Source organism: Cricetulus griseus, chromosome 6 (genome assembly GCF_003668045.3).
Source record: "Cricetulus griseus strain 17A/GY chromosome 6, alternate assembly CriGri-PICRH-1.0, whole genome shotgun sequence".
NCBI classification, from domain to species: domain Eukaryota; kingdom Metazoa; phylum Chordata; class Mammalia; order Rodentia; family Cricetidae; genus Cricetulus; species Cricetulus griseus.
In genome coordinates, this window is record NC_048599.1 from 21770097 (window position 1) to 21787983 (window position 17887).

The 17887-nt window shown below is 45.9% G+C and overlaps 1 protein-coding gene across 1 annotated transcript in view; it reads right to left on the reverse strand.

The window, feature by feature from the left end:
- Ctnnbl1 (catenin beta like 1) overlaps window positions 1-17887 on the reverse strand; it is a 154984-nt gene that overhangs the window by 83636 nt on the left and 53461 nt on the right. The window contains exons 5-7 of the mRNA XM_027421258.2: window positions 10379-10476; window positions 3669-3762; window positions 873-964 (exon numbers count right to left, since the gene is read on the reverse strand). Coding sequence (XP_027277059.1) covers window positions 873-964; window positions 3669-3762; window positions 10379-10476 — 284 coding nt within the window. The remainder of the gene's footprint in view (window positions 1-872; window positions 965-3668; window positions 3763-10378; window positions 10477-17887) is intronic.

Sequence of the window (17887 nt, forward strand, 5' to 3'; positions counted from 1 at the left end):
TAAATTAAAATACCATAGCATCCCTTTTCACTTATAAGGTGTAAAAAATAACCCTTAAGTTTGATAATGCCTGGTATTGAAGGGAGCAGCAAGAAACCTCACATCAGTGGGAAAATCTTGACAGGTGACAACTTTACAACACCTACCTCAAATGCTAATGCAAATACCCTTTGGCCTGATCATTTCACTTCTGGGTCTATCACATAGATAAGATAAATGCATCAGAAAAGTGTTTGGATGTGATATTCACTGTGAGCTGCTTACAACAAGCGAAAATTGGAAATAGAAGTATTTAAATTAAAATTGAGAGCAAGGGATGGGACGCAGCTCAGTTACTGCAGTGCTGCTGAGCATGTACACGACCCTGGGTTCAATCCCCACCACTGCACAGACTGGGCAGGGTGGCACACACCTAGAATCCCAGCACTTGGAAAGTAGAAGCAAGATCAGAATTCAAGGTCTCCTGGGTTACAGGCCAGCCTGTGTGCTCCATGCATCCCCATCTCAAAAAAAATAATAATTTTTGGCATATTTGTCTAATGGAAAATTATTCAATCATTATTAGTTCAGTGAAAAAAACAATTTGCATAAGGAAACAATTCTTTTAATGTCACATATACACAACACTGTCTCCTACATATGTACAGAAAATTTCTGAAAGAATATATACAATATTGTAAACAATAGATGGTTTTAAGAAGTGGAGCTCAAAAAGATCTCTTACGAAGGGGGAGGGGACAAAAGGACAGGAAGTATCAGAAGCTTCCCAATCTAGACCATATGGCCAGGGGCGGACAATCTCCATCAACTCCCTGGCTCCAGCCACACCCAGAACCGGGACATGTGAGTGGCAGGGCCACTGCCCCCCTTACCTTCAGCCTCTTCAACAGCCACTGCAGGAGCCCCTGCTGGGCAGCCTCTGTGCACATCTCCGGACGGAACTCTGCCATGTTTTCCACAATAGCTGAAAGAGACAGACACCAATCACTGGAGAGAGCATCTCTGTTTCCACCTGCGGCAAGCTTCTTCCCACGACAGGCATTTTAGTCTTCTTCCCACTTCCCTGTATTCCTCCCAGCCAGATGCTGGTGTCACTTTTAGGTTAACCAGGGAGTTGCCATGTTTTGGTTTTTTTGTTGTTGTTGTTGTTTTTTATTATTCTTACAAGTGAAAGTCATAATTGAAATTGATGGAATTCACAAAAGGGATAAGGGGCAGGTTTTTATGCTAATAGAGGCAGCTCCAGAGCAGAGCATGAAGATGGGTGGAGAGCTGCCTAGCAAGGCCCACTTAGTCCCAGAGGTCTGCAGCTAGTCATGGACAGGGCAGAATCCCCTGGGGCAAGGCAGTCTCTGCCTTTTCCAACTTCTCCATTCTAGTTGTCTCTCTTTTTGTCTCTTGGAATCATGCAGAAACAAGGACACTGCCAGGGAGGCGAGCGTGATCTTCCTAATTGAACAAAATAATGTGTGCAAGGGGAAAGGCCGTGCTGGCAGAGGTAGTTGCTAGGTACCTGGAAGCAAATAATTGGTCCTGCTATCTTCTACAACAGTCAAAGTGTGACTTAATAAGAAAATTAAAAATTAGGAGGCAAAGGGAAAGAAGCTATTACATGATATGCTATCAAGAAGGAGGACATTTAAAAATTACTACTGCCCTTCCACATCAAATGCCTTCCTTCCCCCTCAGGTCCTTCCCTTCCTATCTTTGAATGGGTCACTCTCACAAGGCAGACACTGTTCTGTGTTCCTTAAGTGCAATGCCCAGAACACGCTGGGCCTGAATTCCGAAGGAGAATGCGCTAAAGAAATCATTCCCACCCCTTCTCTTTCACCTAAGTCGGGCTCCTCAAGGGCCAGTGAAGGAACTGGGGCCTTCACTGAGGGAGGGGACACAGTGCTGTAGGAGTGAGTAGCATAGGGACCCAAGAATTGAAAGTCTCAATCAACTCATTCATTTTATCTTGTTTTGCCTATAGTTTCCATGGTCTCCTGTTGCCCACAGGAAGCAAAGCCACTCTCCCTGCTATGGTTCACATGTCATCCAAACTCTGGACAGACTGACTCCTCTAGCCCCACTGGCACAACCCCACTTCCTGCTCTCATTTTCCAGAAGCACAGTCTCAACTTAGCAAAAGATACTCCTGGTCAAGACAGCTCCACTCATCCTACACAGGCAAAGGGCACCTGACTTCTCATTCAGCCAGAGTCAGCTCCCTTGAAACAATCTGAGGCCCTTCCTCCCAGTTCCCATGATGCTTTTCACTGACTCTAATGATTGCTTTTGTCACCAGCACCCTTTCCTCTCTGTTCTGGACTTGCCCATCAGACCACCCTTGTATCAGCCATGCCTAACACCCTGATCTGCCCTAGTCCCAGCATCGTGCCTGACAAACACTGGGCACCCAAGGAGGAGGGCAGGGATCAACATGACTGTGGTGGGCGCCTAAAAGGAAACCAGACAGATCTTCCAGACCCGTGCTTTCCCTATCACACCAGGGCCTTTTAAGTCAGCTAAGACTTTTGATAAGCTTTCAGTGTTGCAAAATCCAGCATTAGGCTAACAGATGGCAATGCCAAATTCTGCCTCTACACTAGAGCCAGCTCCCAACCACAGGCTGCGGTGTTCGCCTCTCTTACTCCCTGGGTGCCCATCTTCCCTCTTCTTTACGATAATCCACACTGAAGAGTCTAGAACTACAAGGGAAATTTGCAGTAAACACAAAGGAGCCAGAAGGGAAACTAATCTCATCGAAATTCCTGCTTCCACCCACTCGGCCTCCTTCATTTCTGGAGCTCTGCTTGCAGAGATGCCACAGCTGGTTTTACACAGTGGTGGCCAGTGAGGAAGTGGCCTGTTCAAAGGCACAATTCTAACTAGGCTGCCCACTCAGCAACTTTGCAAAGGGAGGAACTGGAGAGATCTGCTGGAGAAGGAAAAGGACTGTAGAGGAATTCACTCAAGTGAGCAGAACACGGGGTGAGTGAGTGTCAACTCACTTAACAAAACCGCTGACTGAAGAAGACAAGCAAACAAGGAAACTAGTTCTCTTCAGGGCAAATGCCTTTCTTGTAGTGTCCACAGTCCCGCAGATACTGTAGCTCCACTGAAGGAAGGTGGTAAGAGCAGCCAACACAAGATCACTAACAAATCTCAGCCCTGTGCTTCCTGGGGCGGGTGGATCCCCACAAGGATTTCATCTTACCTTTTGGAGGGAAAGTCTTTGATGGAGAGATGGTTCAGTGGTTGAGAGCTCATATTGCTCTTGCAGAAGATCTGGGTTTGGTTCCCAGCACCCACACCAGATGGCTCACAACCACTTACAACTCCAGCACAAGGGACCAAAGAAGGATCTTCTGGCCACCACAAGGATATTTAAATACTCCCCAACATACATATACACATAGTTAAAAAACAGTAAAATCTTGGAATAAAGTTTAGGAGCCAGCATGTTTTCTCTTGGAAGGGTACCTACTTAGTGGATTTTAGCTTTTGTTGCCTATATGCCAAACCAAAGCTGTAGTTACATAAAATGAACACATGGACCTTCACTTCTGAAAAGGCAGTTTTGGAGCACAGGGGAGGAAAAACAAAAGCCACTTGGTTGTTGACTGGCTTATTGGGAAGGGAAGCAAACAGCATGCCCCAGCGTAGGCACCCACTCTCACCTAAGGTGTTATGTACGCCATCGGCCTCTTCCCTCACGGATTCATCCAGGCGCTCCAGATTCTGCACCAGGAGTGCCACCACCTGCCCATCCACCTGCAGGAATGGAGAAGAAAAGAGAGAGAAGGACAGACAGATCACAAACCAGTGCCCATACATTCCCATTCCCACAGTCACAGCTCTGATTTGAATGAACAAACTTTAGTGTGGAATTGGTGGTCTGCAGGGCTCTCTTCGAGGCACCCTGTGGCAAGGAAGGGGTACCACTGTTTATTCCTAACTTAGAGTGGGCAAACCAGAGTTGAAGGACGCAAAGGGAAACTCAAGGTTACAAAGTTGGTGAAGGCAAGGTCCTCGTGCTCACCCTCCCACTCCACCTCCCCCGCCCGATCTCTCTGCCTCAGTGGGAGCCACACATGGTGTAAAGAGGGCATGAGGCATTTGGGCAAAGCGTGCTTTTAAACCACTGGAGCTGTGGGGCAGGAGGGAGTGCTACTCACACTTTGGCTGACCTCAAAATTCTGTGCTCAACTCTAACATTCAACTTCATGTGCTAAGCTTTCACAAAAATCATTAGTTCTGAAGAATTTCTAGTTCCCTCTTTAAAAAAATAATAGTAACATGACCAAATGTCTTATTCTAGACTTCATGTAATATATAAACTATTGTGTCTCTTGATTCACACCTTTTGAGTAGGTAGGAAGCCCACAGTAGCTACGACATACAGCCAACAGCACACAGCTGCCAAGGAGTGACAGCCAAAGACAGGTTTCCTTATATGAACATCTGCACAACATGAGTCCCGGGGGACTGACTGTGGGTAACCCAGGGCATGCAGGAAGGAAGTACAGAAGGCCCCACTCACTTTCCTCTCCTTGGGAAGTGACTATTTCCCTAAGCTGGATGTAATCAGGCATCCAGGAAGCCATGCCTGCTGCATGCCTGCTGTTCCAGTGTCCCCCTTCCTGATGCCTTGCTTGTCTTCTGTAGGAAATGAGGATGAGGAGGAACTGTGTGGCAATCACATGAGAGTGTGGGGCGCTACTCGGTTAAAGGAATGACTCCAAATGTCCAGGAGCAAGCTTGCATCTAGCTCTATACCCACTCCATGCCTAGTCATCCACCAGTCACCCCAAGAAAAAGCCAAGTTCTTTGACAACAAGCCCCTCACATCATGCACTCTGGCACACTTCAAGGTCTTGAACAACTCTGAACGTAACAGATGCCTGAGAAACCTTACCTCATCAAAATAAACGGATGCACACTCACTGTGTGCACCTTGACAGGCATAAGGCTGACGACTCTCACAGAGCACACAACTAAGGCACACAGGTTTGGTAGCCTGGCCAGAGTCACAAAGCTGGTATCAGAAGTGAGCAACTTTATTACTTTGGTGAGAACAAAAAGGCCAAGAGAAGGAAGAAGAAAGCAGTGAGCATCTGTCACCAATACTTTCTGAGCCTTTGTGTAGACAGCTGACACTTCCCAGGTGGTGGGGGTACACGCCTTTAATCCCAATACTCAGGAAGCAAGAGGCAGGTGGATCTCTGTGAGTTCAAGACCAGCCAGGTCTACACAGAGAAATTCTGTCCCAAAACACTGCTCCCACCCTGACCCTCCCAAAAAAGAAAGCTGGCTCTCTACAGACCTGGTTCAACAAAGCCTAGGGATGGAAGCAATGACAAGAGGGACTGATGCCAAGTAAGGCCTCTTTGTTCCTTCCGGGTGAGACTTAGGGGCAAGGTGTGGGCATGGTGAAAATCTGAAATTATTGGCCTGTCTGCACTCCCAATCACAAGTGAATGGCACTTTCTAAGCTCTCCCCTGTGCCTTGGAGGAAGTAATAGGGAGGAGTCCACTAGAGGGGAGCTAGTGCCAGACTGAGGGCTGCAAATACAAAAAGAGCTGCCTTCCCCATTCTGTCAAGAGATGTACAATCTTGCTCTCAGTCTCATAGCCAACAAGAACATTAAAGTGTTTCCTTTAATAAACTGAAAAATTTGTGAATGGGAAAGAAAACAGGAATCATCTGGGGGAGAGTACACACCATGTCAAACTTTTTTTTTTTTTCCTAGACCACTCTGATTGATATAATCTCCCCCAACCCTGAAGTGGTGAACAGGACAGCTCTGCTGGGTGGCACAAGGCTTGTCACTCCTCCAGACTGCATCGCAGGCTGGCTGCTGCCGCCACTGATGGCCACTTTATCTGCATCGTTTGTCTCTTTCCTTAATTCTTAGTTATGCTTCCCGTCTCTGCTGCCTGGAAACCAGCAGAGGTGGTGGCAGTGAGCAACGCACTTAGATCCTAGAGCTGAATGAATACGGATGATGTGTGTCTGGCTGGAGGAAGTCTTTTTCTTGTTACAGAAATCTAACTTCTAACAGGAAGACTTTTTAAGCTTGCAAAGTGTGAAACTCGATGTTTAGCTGGGTTAGATGCAATTTTATCTGATTGCAGGAGGGCTGAAAGCAGTCAAAATACATTTAGCTCAGAAAGCCTTAGAAGAGTATTTGTATTATGCATGGCTCTGGAGTCGTTTAGTAAGGAGTGCAAATTAGCATTCTGCCTACTTCCTCCAGCCCCCGGGCCTACATTCAATTTTCTGGACCTGTGACCAAGTCTGAAACTAAAAACAAATCCTGCTTGGGGATTAAAGCACCAGCCAGAGCAACCCTGGCCTTGGAAATGAGGACTGTCTGAGGCCTGGCATTTTCTGATAAGTCTCCAGTTATTTCTGCTTGTTAGCAGGTCCCCTAACAGCAGGTCTCACTCTGACAAAGTTCAAGGGCATGATCAGACATCTTTTTCCACTTGACCAAAGAGAAAGGATATAAGAGAAGAGGGGGATATAAGGAACCAGACAGACAAGAAGGGCTGAAGAGGATTCCTTCTCTACCTGGCCCACTCTACAACACTCAAGAGCTAGATTGGAGTTCTTCCACCCACTAAGAGTTTCAGAAATGTCATGTTTAAAAACACACAAAAAAAGCTCCAAACATGTGGAATCTTGACCAAATAAGTTTTGAATGTTATAATGCTATAAAAGCAGGGCTATTGTCACCTCTTGAGATCTGGGCCTCCACTCCTGCCCCTGCCCACCAGCTTCCTGTGCAGTTGTTCTAAATATCCAGGCAGACACTTGCTAATTCCCTGTCTACAGCCTGTCCATGACAATCTCACAGAGGCCTACAGGACCCAGAACTGGGTGCACTCTATCACCTGGGTGCATTCTATCAAGTGGCCCCTCTCATTCTCTCCCTGTGCCAAGCTCATTCTTGCCTTAGTCTCTACCCTGTCCTGAACTGCTCTTGGCCATTTTGGATGTCTGGCTTCCTCCTGTACCCAGAACTCAGGAGAACCAGATATAATCTGACCTGCAGGCACTCAATATCACTTATTTCACTTTAATTCCCTAAATGACAGTGATGCAGTGTGGGTGGTTTACCTGTTTCCCCATTTCTTGTCTCACCCTCTGAAAGCAGAGATCCTGTCCATCAGTCTCACTCAGAGCTACAACTATCCAGTTTCTAGGATCCACAGCAAGTCAGCATGCAGTGAGCATCAAGTGAATGAAGCCCAGAGCCTGCCATCTCCACATCCTGCCCTGCACCCTCATTACTGGTTTGTTTTTCTTTTAAATGAAACCTCCATCTTTGGATGTCTTATTTAGACCTGTGTCATGCAAATGTTTAAAAACAATTACTCAAAATGTTTTCTGCAACATTTTTTGAACTGAAAAATGTTTAAGTTCAACAAACATGTCACCATGTAGCAGATGACGCTTATCACCATCACCTGACATTTACAAAGTGCTGGATCTCCACCAGTCCTGGAAAATGGTCAAGTAGCGAATGCTCTAAAGATCTCCAAATAACTCACTGACTCCTCGCATCTACACGACTGTTACCTCTACTGTGCAGACAAAACACAGCATGAAAGGCTAGGCCATTTGCCCAGGTCACACAGTGAGCGGCAGAGCCGCAGCCCTGACCAGCTCCCCAGTGGGATCACAACACAGGAAAGGAACTGGTCCACGGACTCAATAATCCAATGTGGCAAGTTCCCAGGGACAGAAACTCTGCTGAGGAGATGAGATGGGAAAGCTCCAAAGAGAAGAGCTGAGGCTGGAGGAGGCTTGTCGGGATGATGTACAGGGTCCCAGAAAGCCCAGGGAGGCACTCACTGCAGGCCATCACTGTCTGGTCACTGCACTTAGAAACACATGTCTGTGGAGGGGTGAGCCAGGGAGTTCTCACCAATGCAGTAAACCTCACATCTATGATCTCTAGAGAAGTTCATCTTCCAGGCTCCTAAATTGATTTGTTCCAAAGCACAAATACTCCCTTTGTGTATACAGAACAGCAATGAATGTGATCCAAAATTTAAAACCCCAAAGATGCCCAACATTGCCAGGACAGCACTTTGCTCACAAATGTGCTACTCTATTGCTGGGGACTTCCAACTGGGAAAAAGACCAAGGCAATAACTGCAAACTGCACACCACAATAAATCCTGCCACATGCCCTCTAGCCCTGCTACAGTGATTCCAGGCTTCTAATATTGGCCCCAAATTAAAACTATGAAGACAACTCAACCCTTGTAATATGAGAATACTTATCAAACTTCTTCGTCAGCGTGGCACAAGGGCAGATAAACGGAAGCCCTCTCGCCGGCTCTGCTTACTGATGTTTACTGATGGCTTCTGAGTGGTAGCAGACAGGATAAGAATAGACTGGACTCCAGAAGGCTCAGTGTTTGTGATTCACAAAAGCCACACCAGGGTAAAGTCGTAAGAGTCAAAATCTTAAAATAATATAATCATAAAAAACCCTAAACCAACAGGAAATACTGCACAGCAGCTACCTAATGGCTCCCAAGCCTGAGAACTGTTTCCTTCCAGACAAACAATAAAATCTGCGAGATGCAGCCTTTGTTGGTGGGCTTGGCAACACGGAGACACAAAGGGGGCTTTTGTGCGAACTGCTGCTTCTTTGTAGGTTCACAGCAGCCGCCCAGCTAGCTGTTCCTAGCTCATCTTCTCTATTCACACAGGCAAAAGGATGGTAATTAAAACCAGCCCAGGGACTAGGCAGGAAGGCGCACACAGGGCCACCGTAATTAACCTCTGGAAGGTAAGACTTCACAAACGACACTGTGGGGACACAGTGAGGGAAGGAAGTGCCACAACCTTCCTACAGATGCTCCTCAAAACAAAAGGATACCCTAGAAGAATCCTTCTCTCACTGAACTGTGGTTCCAAGGAAAAATAAAGGTCCCAAAGCCCATGAAAGTGGTAGCTCACTCTAGGAAGGAGCTTGAAAGGAAAACAGTCATAGAAATGTCCATGCTAGATGCATAGGGCCCTGCTGGACTACAGCCAAGCTCCAAGATTGTCTTTCATCTCCAGGGGGTTCACAACCCCTCCACTTATCACATCAGCACTGTGCTTGGTGTGAGGAAGATCTGGTGTTGAGAACCCTAAGGGAAGTGGTAGCCATGCTGCAGAGGGGTCTCCTAAGCACCAGGGTTCCCAGGCCAGCTACCCTGATTCCACAGGCCTGTGGGTGGGGCCAGAAGGCAGCTTACCAGCACCTGTTTGCACCTACCAAGGGTGCCTGCAGTGGTTTCTAGGAAATTAGGTTGCACAGAAAGCAGCATTTGCCACCATTTTCTTCAGAAAGAAGGAGAGAATAAAAGAAGAAAGGGGAGGGCCAGAGTCCCGAAAAGTGAGTGGATGGAGCTCCCATCAGGATTAGGGTAAGAGGCTAGACCAGATCCATTTCCACAGGCCAGCTGTGGTACCTTTTCAGCCTGTAACCCTCCCTGATCACAGGTAAGGATCAGAACATACAGGCTTTTGTTTCAGGGGACACAGGCCTGGCTGAGGGGTCGCCTTGGTGCTGCCTGGATAATGGCTGAGGGAGTGAAGTCTGAGGCTTTGGTGATGGCCTCTAATTCAAACACTGAGGAAGCAAGACAGTTCAGAACTCAGAATCTAAGGCCAGGCTAGTACTACATTACAAGTTCCAGGCTAGCTAGGGTCACATAGGACCCTATCACAAACAAACAAACTAAACTAGACACGGGCATGGATGCTGTTCTTACCTACAAGCGATTGCAGTTTGCTTTTGTGTTTTTAACATTCTCCCAGTCTCCCTGATGACCCATCTTGTATAAAATAAGGAATACTATCCATCCTTGATGCAATTATAAACTCAAGACAGAAAGCAAACATCTGTGAGCTCTCTGTCAAAAGATTAGCAGCAACCCAGTGAGAGGGGGCAGGACACGGGATCAGAGAGAGAGAGCAGAGGCTAAGGATCAGAACATACAGGCTTTTGTTTCAGGGGACACAGGCCTGGCTGAGGGGTCGCCTTAGTGCTGCCTGGATAATGGCTGAGAGATTGTGACTGCAGAGATGCTGCTCCACCCTGCCTGTGCCTCAGCTTCCAAGAGGACGTGGTGAGGGAGAAGCAGAGCTAAGGGAATGAGCAAAGTCCTGCCTAAAGCACTCAGTTACTAGATCCTGGGCTTCTGCAGGCTCTTCCCTCAAGTCCCACAGAAGAAAGCATCCTACCAGTTGCCTTTCTACTCTCTCCTGTTCCATCCAGCCTCAACCCAGAGTTCGATGGCTACCACTGTGCACCGCGGCAAGGATAAGGTCAACACCTTCACACTCCCAAGAAACCCCGAGGCATGAGCCACTTACCAGAGCATCGATGAGAACTTCTGCCCCTTCTTCACTTTCATGGAGGGTGTCTATGTCTGTCAGCTCCTGAAGCAGATCAACCACGGCTATGGACACATGTGACGAGTGTTAAGGAAACCCCATGCACATTGAAGCCCTGCTGTCATATTGTGCAGATTCCGCCCCCACCCCCTTCATCACTGCGGATCTTTTTTTTTTTTTTTTTGAGGCAGGGTTTCACTGTGTAGCTTGGAACTCACTCTGCAGACCAAGCTGACCTTGAACTCACAGAGACCCACCTGCCTCTGCATCCTGAGTACTGGGATTAAAGGTGTGCGCCACCACCACCCAGCTATCATGGTGTATCTTTAACACACTCAGGTTTTCCCGCCACCCTTCCTCCCTCAGAGGGGCTCAGTGAATGCAGCTGAACTGATTCCCTTGGAACTCAGTTTGTAGGTCTACTGCATTCTCATAAATTTCCAAGCGTTAAGTAGACCAATTGGAGAAGCTGCATTTCCAACATCTTTATCCTCATCTCATAACCTCAACCTGTGAGACGCAGCATGATTGGACCTGCCTGGCACACTGTCGCCCAGGGGGTCTTCAGAGACCAGGGCAGGAAAGAAGTGCTGGGAAATGCAGAGGAAAGGGTTTCCACAGGGCAGCACTGGGCCCTAGCTGCACTCCCCCACAATCCACACAAAGGTGAGTAATGGGGCTGGAAAGAGGGTAAGTGCTTAGCAGTGCATGCTGTTCCTGCGCAGGACCCAAGTGTGGTTCCCAGAACCCAGGCCCTGGGGTGGAAGGGAGACAGGAGATCACAGGGCTCGCTGTATCTTAGGAACAAGGGGAGAGAGATAAAACAGGGCACGCAACATCCTCCTATGGCCTCTATGAATATGAGCACAGGCACCCACAGCACCCACAGCTCCCACAGCACCCACACACATACATATAATAAATAAAATAAAAGGCAATCGAATACCTGTGAGGGTATGCTGTGAGAACTGGGGTCAGGGTGCATAGGTGGTGGGGAAGGGCGGGAGCCAGACCTGAAGGGGAAGGACCCACCCTGAAGCCACAACACATAGAGTGCAGAATGGGAGACAAGGTCAAGGCCAGCAAGCCAGGACAGTTTTACAGAAAGAAAAACAGAAGAAGCAGGACACAATGACAAGAACGAGGAAGTGCTGACTGCTGAGAGATGGTCTAGGGACTTTATGTGCATCTTTTGCTGAAAGAAAAAAAAATGGAGTTTACTGACTAGATGACTGTCATGAATAAGTAATTAAACTTTTTATGCCTCTTTTACTCTTAAAGGTGATATTTACCCAAACCACAAAGTGCTACAGGCAGTATAATGAGCTTAAAGGTCTTTGGACAAAAATCTTTTCACATTTTATAAATGAAGTAACCAGAAAGCTGTTGACACAAAAGACCATGGGTTATACTTGACATACAGTAAACCCAAATACACAAGTCATTTCAATTAAATTTTTAGAAAGCTAACACATTAATGTCTAGAAATCCCAGTGATATCCTGCAAGCAGGAATTAGTAGTTTGTTCTCTGTGAAGGCCACAACAGTCATCATGAAGTCACCATTTTAAACATCATCACTGGACCAGGGGCCAGGTACTGAGCTCTTACAACAGTGCTACACAATCAAATGTGGTCCTCATTTCCCAGACAAGAAAGCTGAAGTGTAGAGTGCTTATTACACCCACTGGCACAAGAGCTAAGGGAGCATCCTGGGTCAGCATCCCTGACCCCAGTCACAGCATCATGCCATGCCTTTCACAGTAATGCATGCATGTTCAAACATGACTGGACTTAGGCAAATTCTGGTTTACTGGCATTCTTATAATCACAGAAGATAAAGACCTGGTGTTTATTTCTACCATAAATTATTAAAGGCTTAGGAAAATGGGATAAAATGCTAATAACTCATCATCCAAGAAACTCCCACATTTAAAATCTCTCTAGAAAAGCTCTTATGTATGACAGCCCGTCCCCATGCTTACTTAATATGCACAGCAATATTCTATCTAGCATCTACCCAAGCATCCTTCTAACCCAGTCTTCTAACCATCCACAACCCATCCTTTCCACCCTGCCTTCACGCACCTTCATCTATCACCTCACCATCTATTGATCTTTCTGTCCACCCACCAACCCATCTATCCATCCCTCTATCCATCCACCAACTCACCCATCCCTCCCCTCTCCAATCTCATCCCTACCCACCCTCCATCCATCCACCTATCTATCTGTCCGCTAACCCCTTCATCCACCCACTGACACCTTCATTCATCTACCACAGTCACCTGTCTACAGGGTTAGGATCTGAATCAGGTGTGTAATAAGTTGCATCATTCCACCATCTGAACAGCAGCATGAATAATTACTTATAAGAAGTATGCATAATTATTCATAAAATAGACTCAAGACAAGGTAGACTATAGGTGGTCACCAACTTACACTGGCTTAACTTTCGATTTATTGTCTCTACTGAGGTGTGAATGGAAATGCATTCAGTGGAGACTACACTGAGACTTTGGAATTTTACCTTCTCCACACTATCACCAGGCAGTACAATATTCTGCCTAATGCTGGGGAGCAACCATGAGCTGTAGCTCCTGGTCAGCCATCAGATCATGAGAGTGAATGCCCAATACACCACACACATTCCCTTGCTAGGCTACGTGCCTAGGAGTACTATAGCCATTTTTGTCTTAAAATATTTCAACCTAGTGATGGGTTTATTGAAACACAACCCTATTGCAAGTCAAGAAGCATTAGTATATCTGGCAGGGTGACAGATGAGTCAGCAAAAGTTTGAGTCAAGGTCATTAAATACTCATCTTTGCTTTAATGAACTGAATGGTCTGATAATTCACACCAGCCATATAACCTTGTATAAGCCTTTCTCTTTCTTTATGGCTTGGCTTTCTCACATGTAAAAATGTGGGTGATCATCTCTGCCCAGCTAATGTCCATGTGTAGCTATAAGAAACAAAAGAGGACAAACCCAGGAAACAGGAAAGTACTAAACATAGGTAGGCAGTCGAGTCTCCCCCAGAGCCAACACTGTGGACTTTATTCTTCTAACAGCCTCCACAGTCTAAAACTAAAACTAGCACAGTACAGTCTCCTTTCTGCGTTACACTGGGTGGAAGACTAACTTCTGTTTTTCGTCTAAGGTCTTTGGGGCCAGTTCTTACTATCTTTGCCTTAGTCTCACACCATGTGCCAATGCATTACATTAAACCTAGGACCTTAGTGGGAAAACTGATAACAGATACTTTTATATGGGAACCCAATGACTTTCTAACATTTACCAAGAAAAGTCATTTCATATAATGGTCTAGTAGATTCTTTTCTTGGCTTGCTTTTCTGCTTCATTTGAGAATAAGCTATTCACCAGGTTTAATAAACATCTTATCCCATCTACCACTAATTGATTTTATATAAATTTTCAACTTTCCTCAAATAGCATTTCAGAAAACCAGTAAAGAGACCATAATTGTGACCATCAACTCCTAGGGAGAGTGATATGACCACTAGAGGGAAGGTCATTTGAAGACCAGAAGTAGGAATAAAGACCAGAACTCAAAATGGACAGACAAGGAGCCCTCTACCACAGGCAGATGCCAGGCATAGTGCCTTACCTCAGGCACACACTGGGTACACACTGGGTACAGTGCTCTACCACAGGCACACACCAAGCACAGAGCTCTACCACAGGCACACACTGGGCATGGGTGATAGGCTTCTCCACTGCAGTTACAATCTCAACTACACAAGGTAAGAACTCTCTCTCCCATCTAAGCATAACAGAAAAACAGAAAGCCTGTCTGAGGATGACTAAAACCCGATTTTGTTTTGTCTTTATAGCCTATTTTGTCATGTTGAGTAAAAAGGCTACTTACTCCCCCTGTATATGCCCACTACCAGGGCAATATGTTTGTATAATAGCAAAATGGAAAAGACCAGCTGGGCAAGAACAGCTCCTAATACAGAGGCTTTTGGACAAGAGTGGTGTTTACTTCTGTTGTGTGTTTTGGCTCTAAATATTTGGTTTGGGGCCTGATCCTCCTTAGTATTGGTACAGAAACTGTTAATCTTATTAATATCCACAGAGATGTGTCCACAAGGAACAAAGTTATTAAAAAAGAGGAAGAAGAATGAGATGCATTGAACAGATGGCTTTTTAAAAGTCATTAAAAAAAACAAACCAGTATAAATTCTGAGGATGTAAGTGATTTAATGCAGCAAATACGGTTTTCTTTAATAAAAATGTTTCTGTTTTCTTTGTGGATTGGGTAAGTGGTTAGATATAGCTGGATTAATGCAAATGGATTTCAAACCCAGACAACATAGTTCTCCCCTTTGAAAACAGCAACACAAAGTCCCCCAGACTGGATCTAGATTCTTAAATTTATATTGACCCTAAATCAAGCGATATGGAGAAAGCATATGCAGTTAACACTGAGTGCCTACTGATGCCAGCAGGCACCAGCAAGCCACAGTGGAAATGTCCAAAGCAGGCTGCAACCACCCTAATCTTCTGAAGGCACAGCAAGTAAGATCAAACGTTTAATTAAGAGGGCTCTATTTTCTGAAATTGCCATTTTAGGTCTTTATTCTTAATCCTAATCTAAACATGTTCTTCAGAGCATACTGACTGACTCCAGAAACAAGAGTGACTTATCAGTAGGCATTATCTAGGAAGTCAGTTGACACATGAAGAAAATAAGTCAATTCTTTCTGTTGTAATTTTGAGTCTGGAAATATCAGAATGAGACTAGCTCCTAGGAAAACAACAACTCAAGATGTGCACGTCTTGTTAGACAGTGCTTGCAGGAGAGCAGCGGAGCAGGAACCAACTCCCTCCCAGTCCAATTAGAAAAAAGCCCCTTGGCAGCTCAAACCTTCCCAGCCCTATTCGTGCTCATTAATGCTGGGCCTATAACACAAGGCACCCTAGACTATAGTGCATACCCTCCGGGATAATATGGTGTCTCAGTCAGCTGGCTCCACTTTAGCATTCCCAGACCAAACTGCTCAAGTTCAATTGATCCCTGTTGGTCTAAGAAAAACATGCCGGTTCCTTTTACAAATTCCCACTGTAACTCTTCACAAAACAGCAAGGACAGCGCCACAAGTTCTCCAGCTTGCGAAAATCTGAGCAAATACTAACTTAGAAAACAAATGTGTACACCACTCCCTAAAGCTGGTCCACACAAAAAGGAGCTGTCTGTCCCATTGCTGCCACCAGGAAAAAACTAACATGTTTGTCCCTTCCTGCACATCCAGTTAATGTCACAATGAGATTTTTTTTTTTTCCCTGAATCACAAGAGCAGGGGAGAGGGCAGAGGAATAAATTCAGTTTAGATGCTCTGATCCTTTTTATTAAAGGACAGGGCACTTGGCTGCAGAGCAGGAGGCAGTTAACTTCCTTCCTTCTTTCTCTCTGGTATCCTGATAGTCTGTGATGATTACAAGTCTGTAGCATGGAAAGAACAGCTGCTTCCACTGTCCAGGCAGAAACACTGAAACAAACCAGAAAAGCCCTCACCCCATTAGAGGTTTCCAATCTGTAAGCCCCCATTCCTGACCAGCCCCAAGCCAGGGATGATGTTCCCCTCCACAGAGCTCCTAGGGCATTTCCTGAGCATATAGCTCCAAGGGCACCTCCCAACATGCACCAGGAAGTAATCTGGGTGCTTCGCCACCAGAGCTGTCTCTTGCTTCCTAGTGTGTGCAATGTGCCTATCACACAACAGAAGAACCCGAGAGAACCCAAATCCACTAAAAAGATTTCAGTGAGGCCACACTGACTGGCCACTCAATCGACAACATGGCAAATGGCACAATAACTGGATACTTATAAATTTGGGGCTACAGTGTTGTTGTTGTTGTTTTTTAATTGTAGCAAAAGGGGTAACCAGCTACTATCCAAGATTTTACTATTTGACTTTCTCCTTGTTTTATTTCTATTCATTCCTTCAGGCAAACTGAGAACACCTGGCTTACACCAGGCCATAACCGAACTGTTGTTTAACAATACCTGCGAAAACTGTCCTTCGCACCTTTAGTTTTATTTTCTTTAGAAACACTCCAAATGGTTCACCCCCAATACCATGGGGGGGGGGTGGTTGGCACTCGGAACATGTCCAAATAATTTACATTACAGGAAATTATTCTAAAATGTGATATTTTGAGAGGGCAGCAGCTGTTTGGTTCTACCCTCATGCTCCTCTAAACACATTTAAAGTAACCCTTTGTGCCCTGAAAGGTGGGCCCCCTCCCTCTCTCCTCACAGACCAGAGTTCCACTCTGCAGCCAGCCCACAGCAGCGGCTGGGCTCCAGCCTCTGGGGGACAGCGCAGACAGCTGACAAGCCCTCACCAGCGGCAGTGGTGCAGAAAGCCGGGATCAACTCTGCAGCAGCTCCTCACGCTTGAAAGGACTGAAGGACGAGGCACAAGCTGTTGCCTCACTCACATCCGCTGCCTCTTAAGGTTACAACAAACCAGACTCAGATCCAATTAAAATCCCCATCATTTATGTTTCCTCTGAGAAGGACAAAGCAAAGATGACCCGTGCTTGCTGGGAACACAAGCAGCCATGTATGGGCCTGGGTGATAAATGAAGAGTTAAAGATTAAAAACTGAAATCATGACAGCCATGAAATTGTTTATTCATGGCATGGTGTTTCGGACAGTTACAGCTGTACAACAGTAAATTGTTAACAACCGTTTCCTGAAGAATTTCCATTATAGATCACAGATAAGACAAGAAGCGGGTGTGGCATTGGGGGAGATCACCCTTCGATGCAGCTGGTATGTTAGCTGCAAGTTGGGAGGTCTCCCCTTTCCCGAAATCACTTTCAAGAAAACTTGCACTTTGAAGAGGATGACATTTACCCTAATTGCTGCATCTAATTAAAATTAAGGTAATTAAAAATATTTCAAATGCACTTTAAATGTGATGTAGGGCATAATTAAAAATCAGATTTTAAAAAACATCATTAGGGCAGTTGGGTGAGGGCTGGCAGAAAGGCGAGGGAAGAATGACTTGGCTCTGGGGAAACAGGAGGGAAATGGCAGTCTGTCAAAGACATTATAGGGAGATATGGTTTCTCCTTTTTAAAGACCAGAACACACCAACTTGAACATCTGTGCCCTTGCCTTTCCCAAGAACTCGGATGTTGAGCAGCGCAGCTCCCGTCAGTCTTCTCCCCAGCAGGAACAGGCCAGTGAATCAGAAATGCCAGCAGCTTGCAGCACCGCTGCTACTGTTTTGAAATAGTGGGAAGAGAAGAAAGAATGAGTGCCAGTTTCCAGAAACAAAATGGGTAATTTCTGTCTTAAAATGCAGAGTGGCAGGTGACTAAGCAACTCTGTCAAGGGCACAGAGAATGCTATTAGGGAGACAGCAGGTGTGCTGCTGGGAACACAGGGTCACGGACATGCAGCCCAGCAGCCGGCTTGTCAGCTGCCCTGGGAGCATGAAGACCAA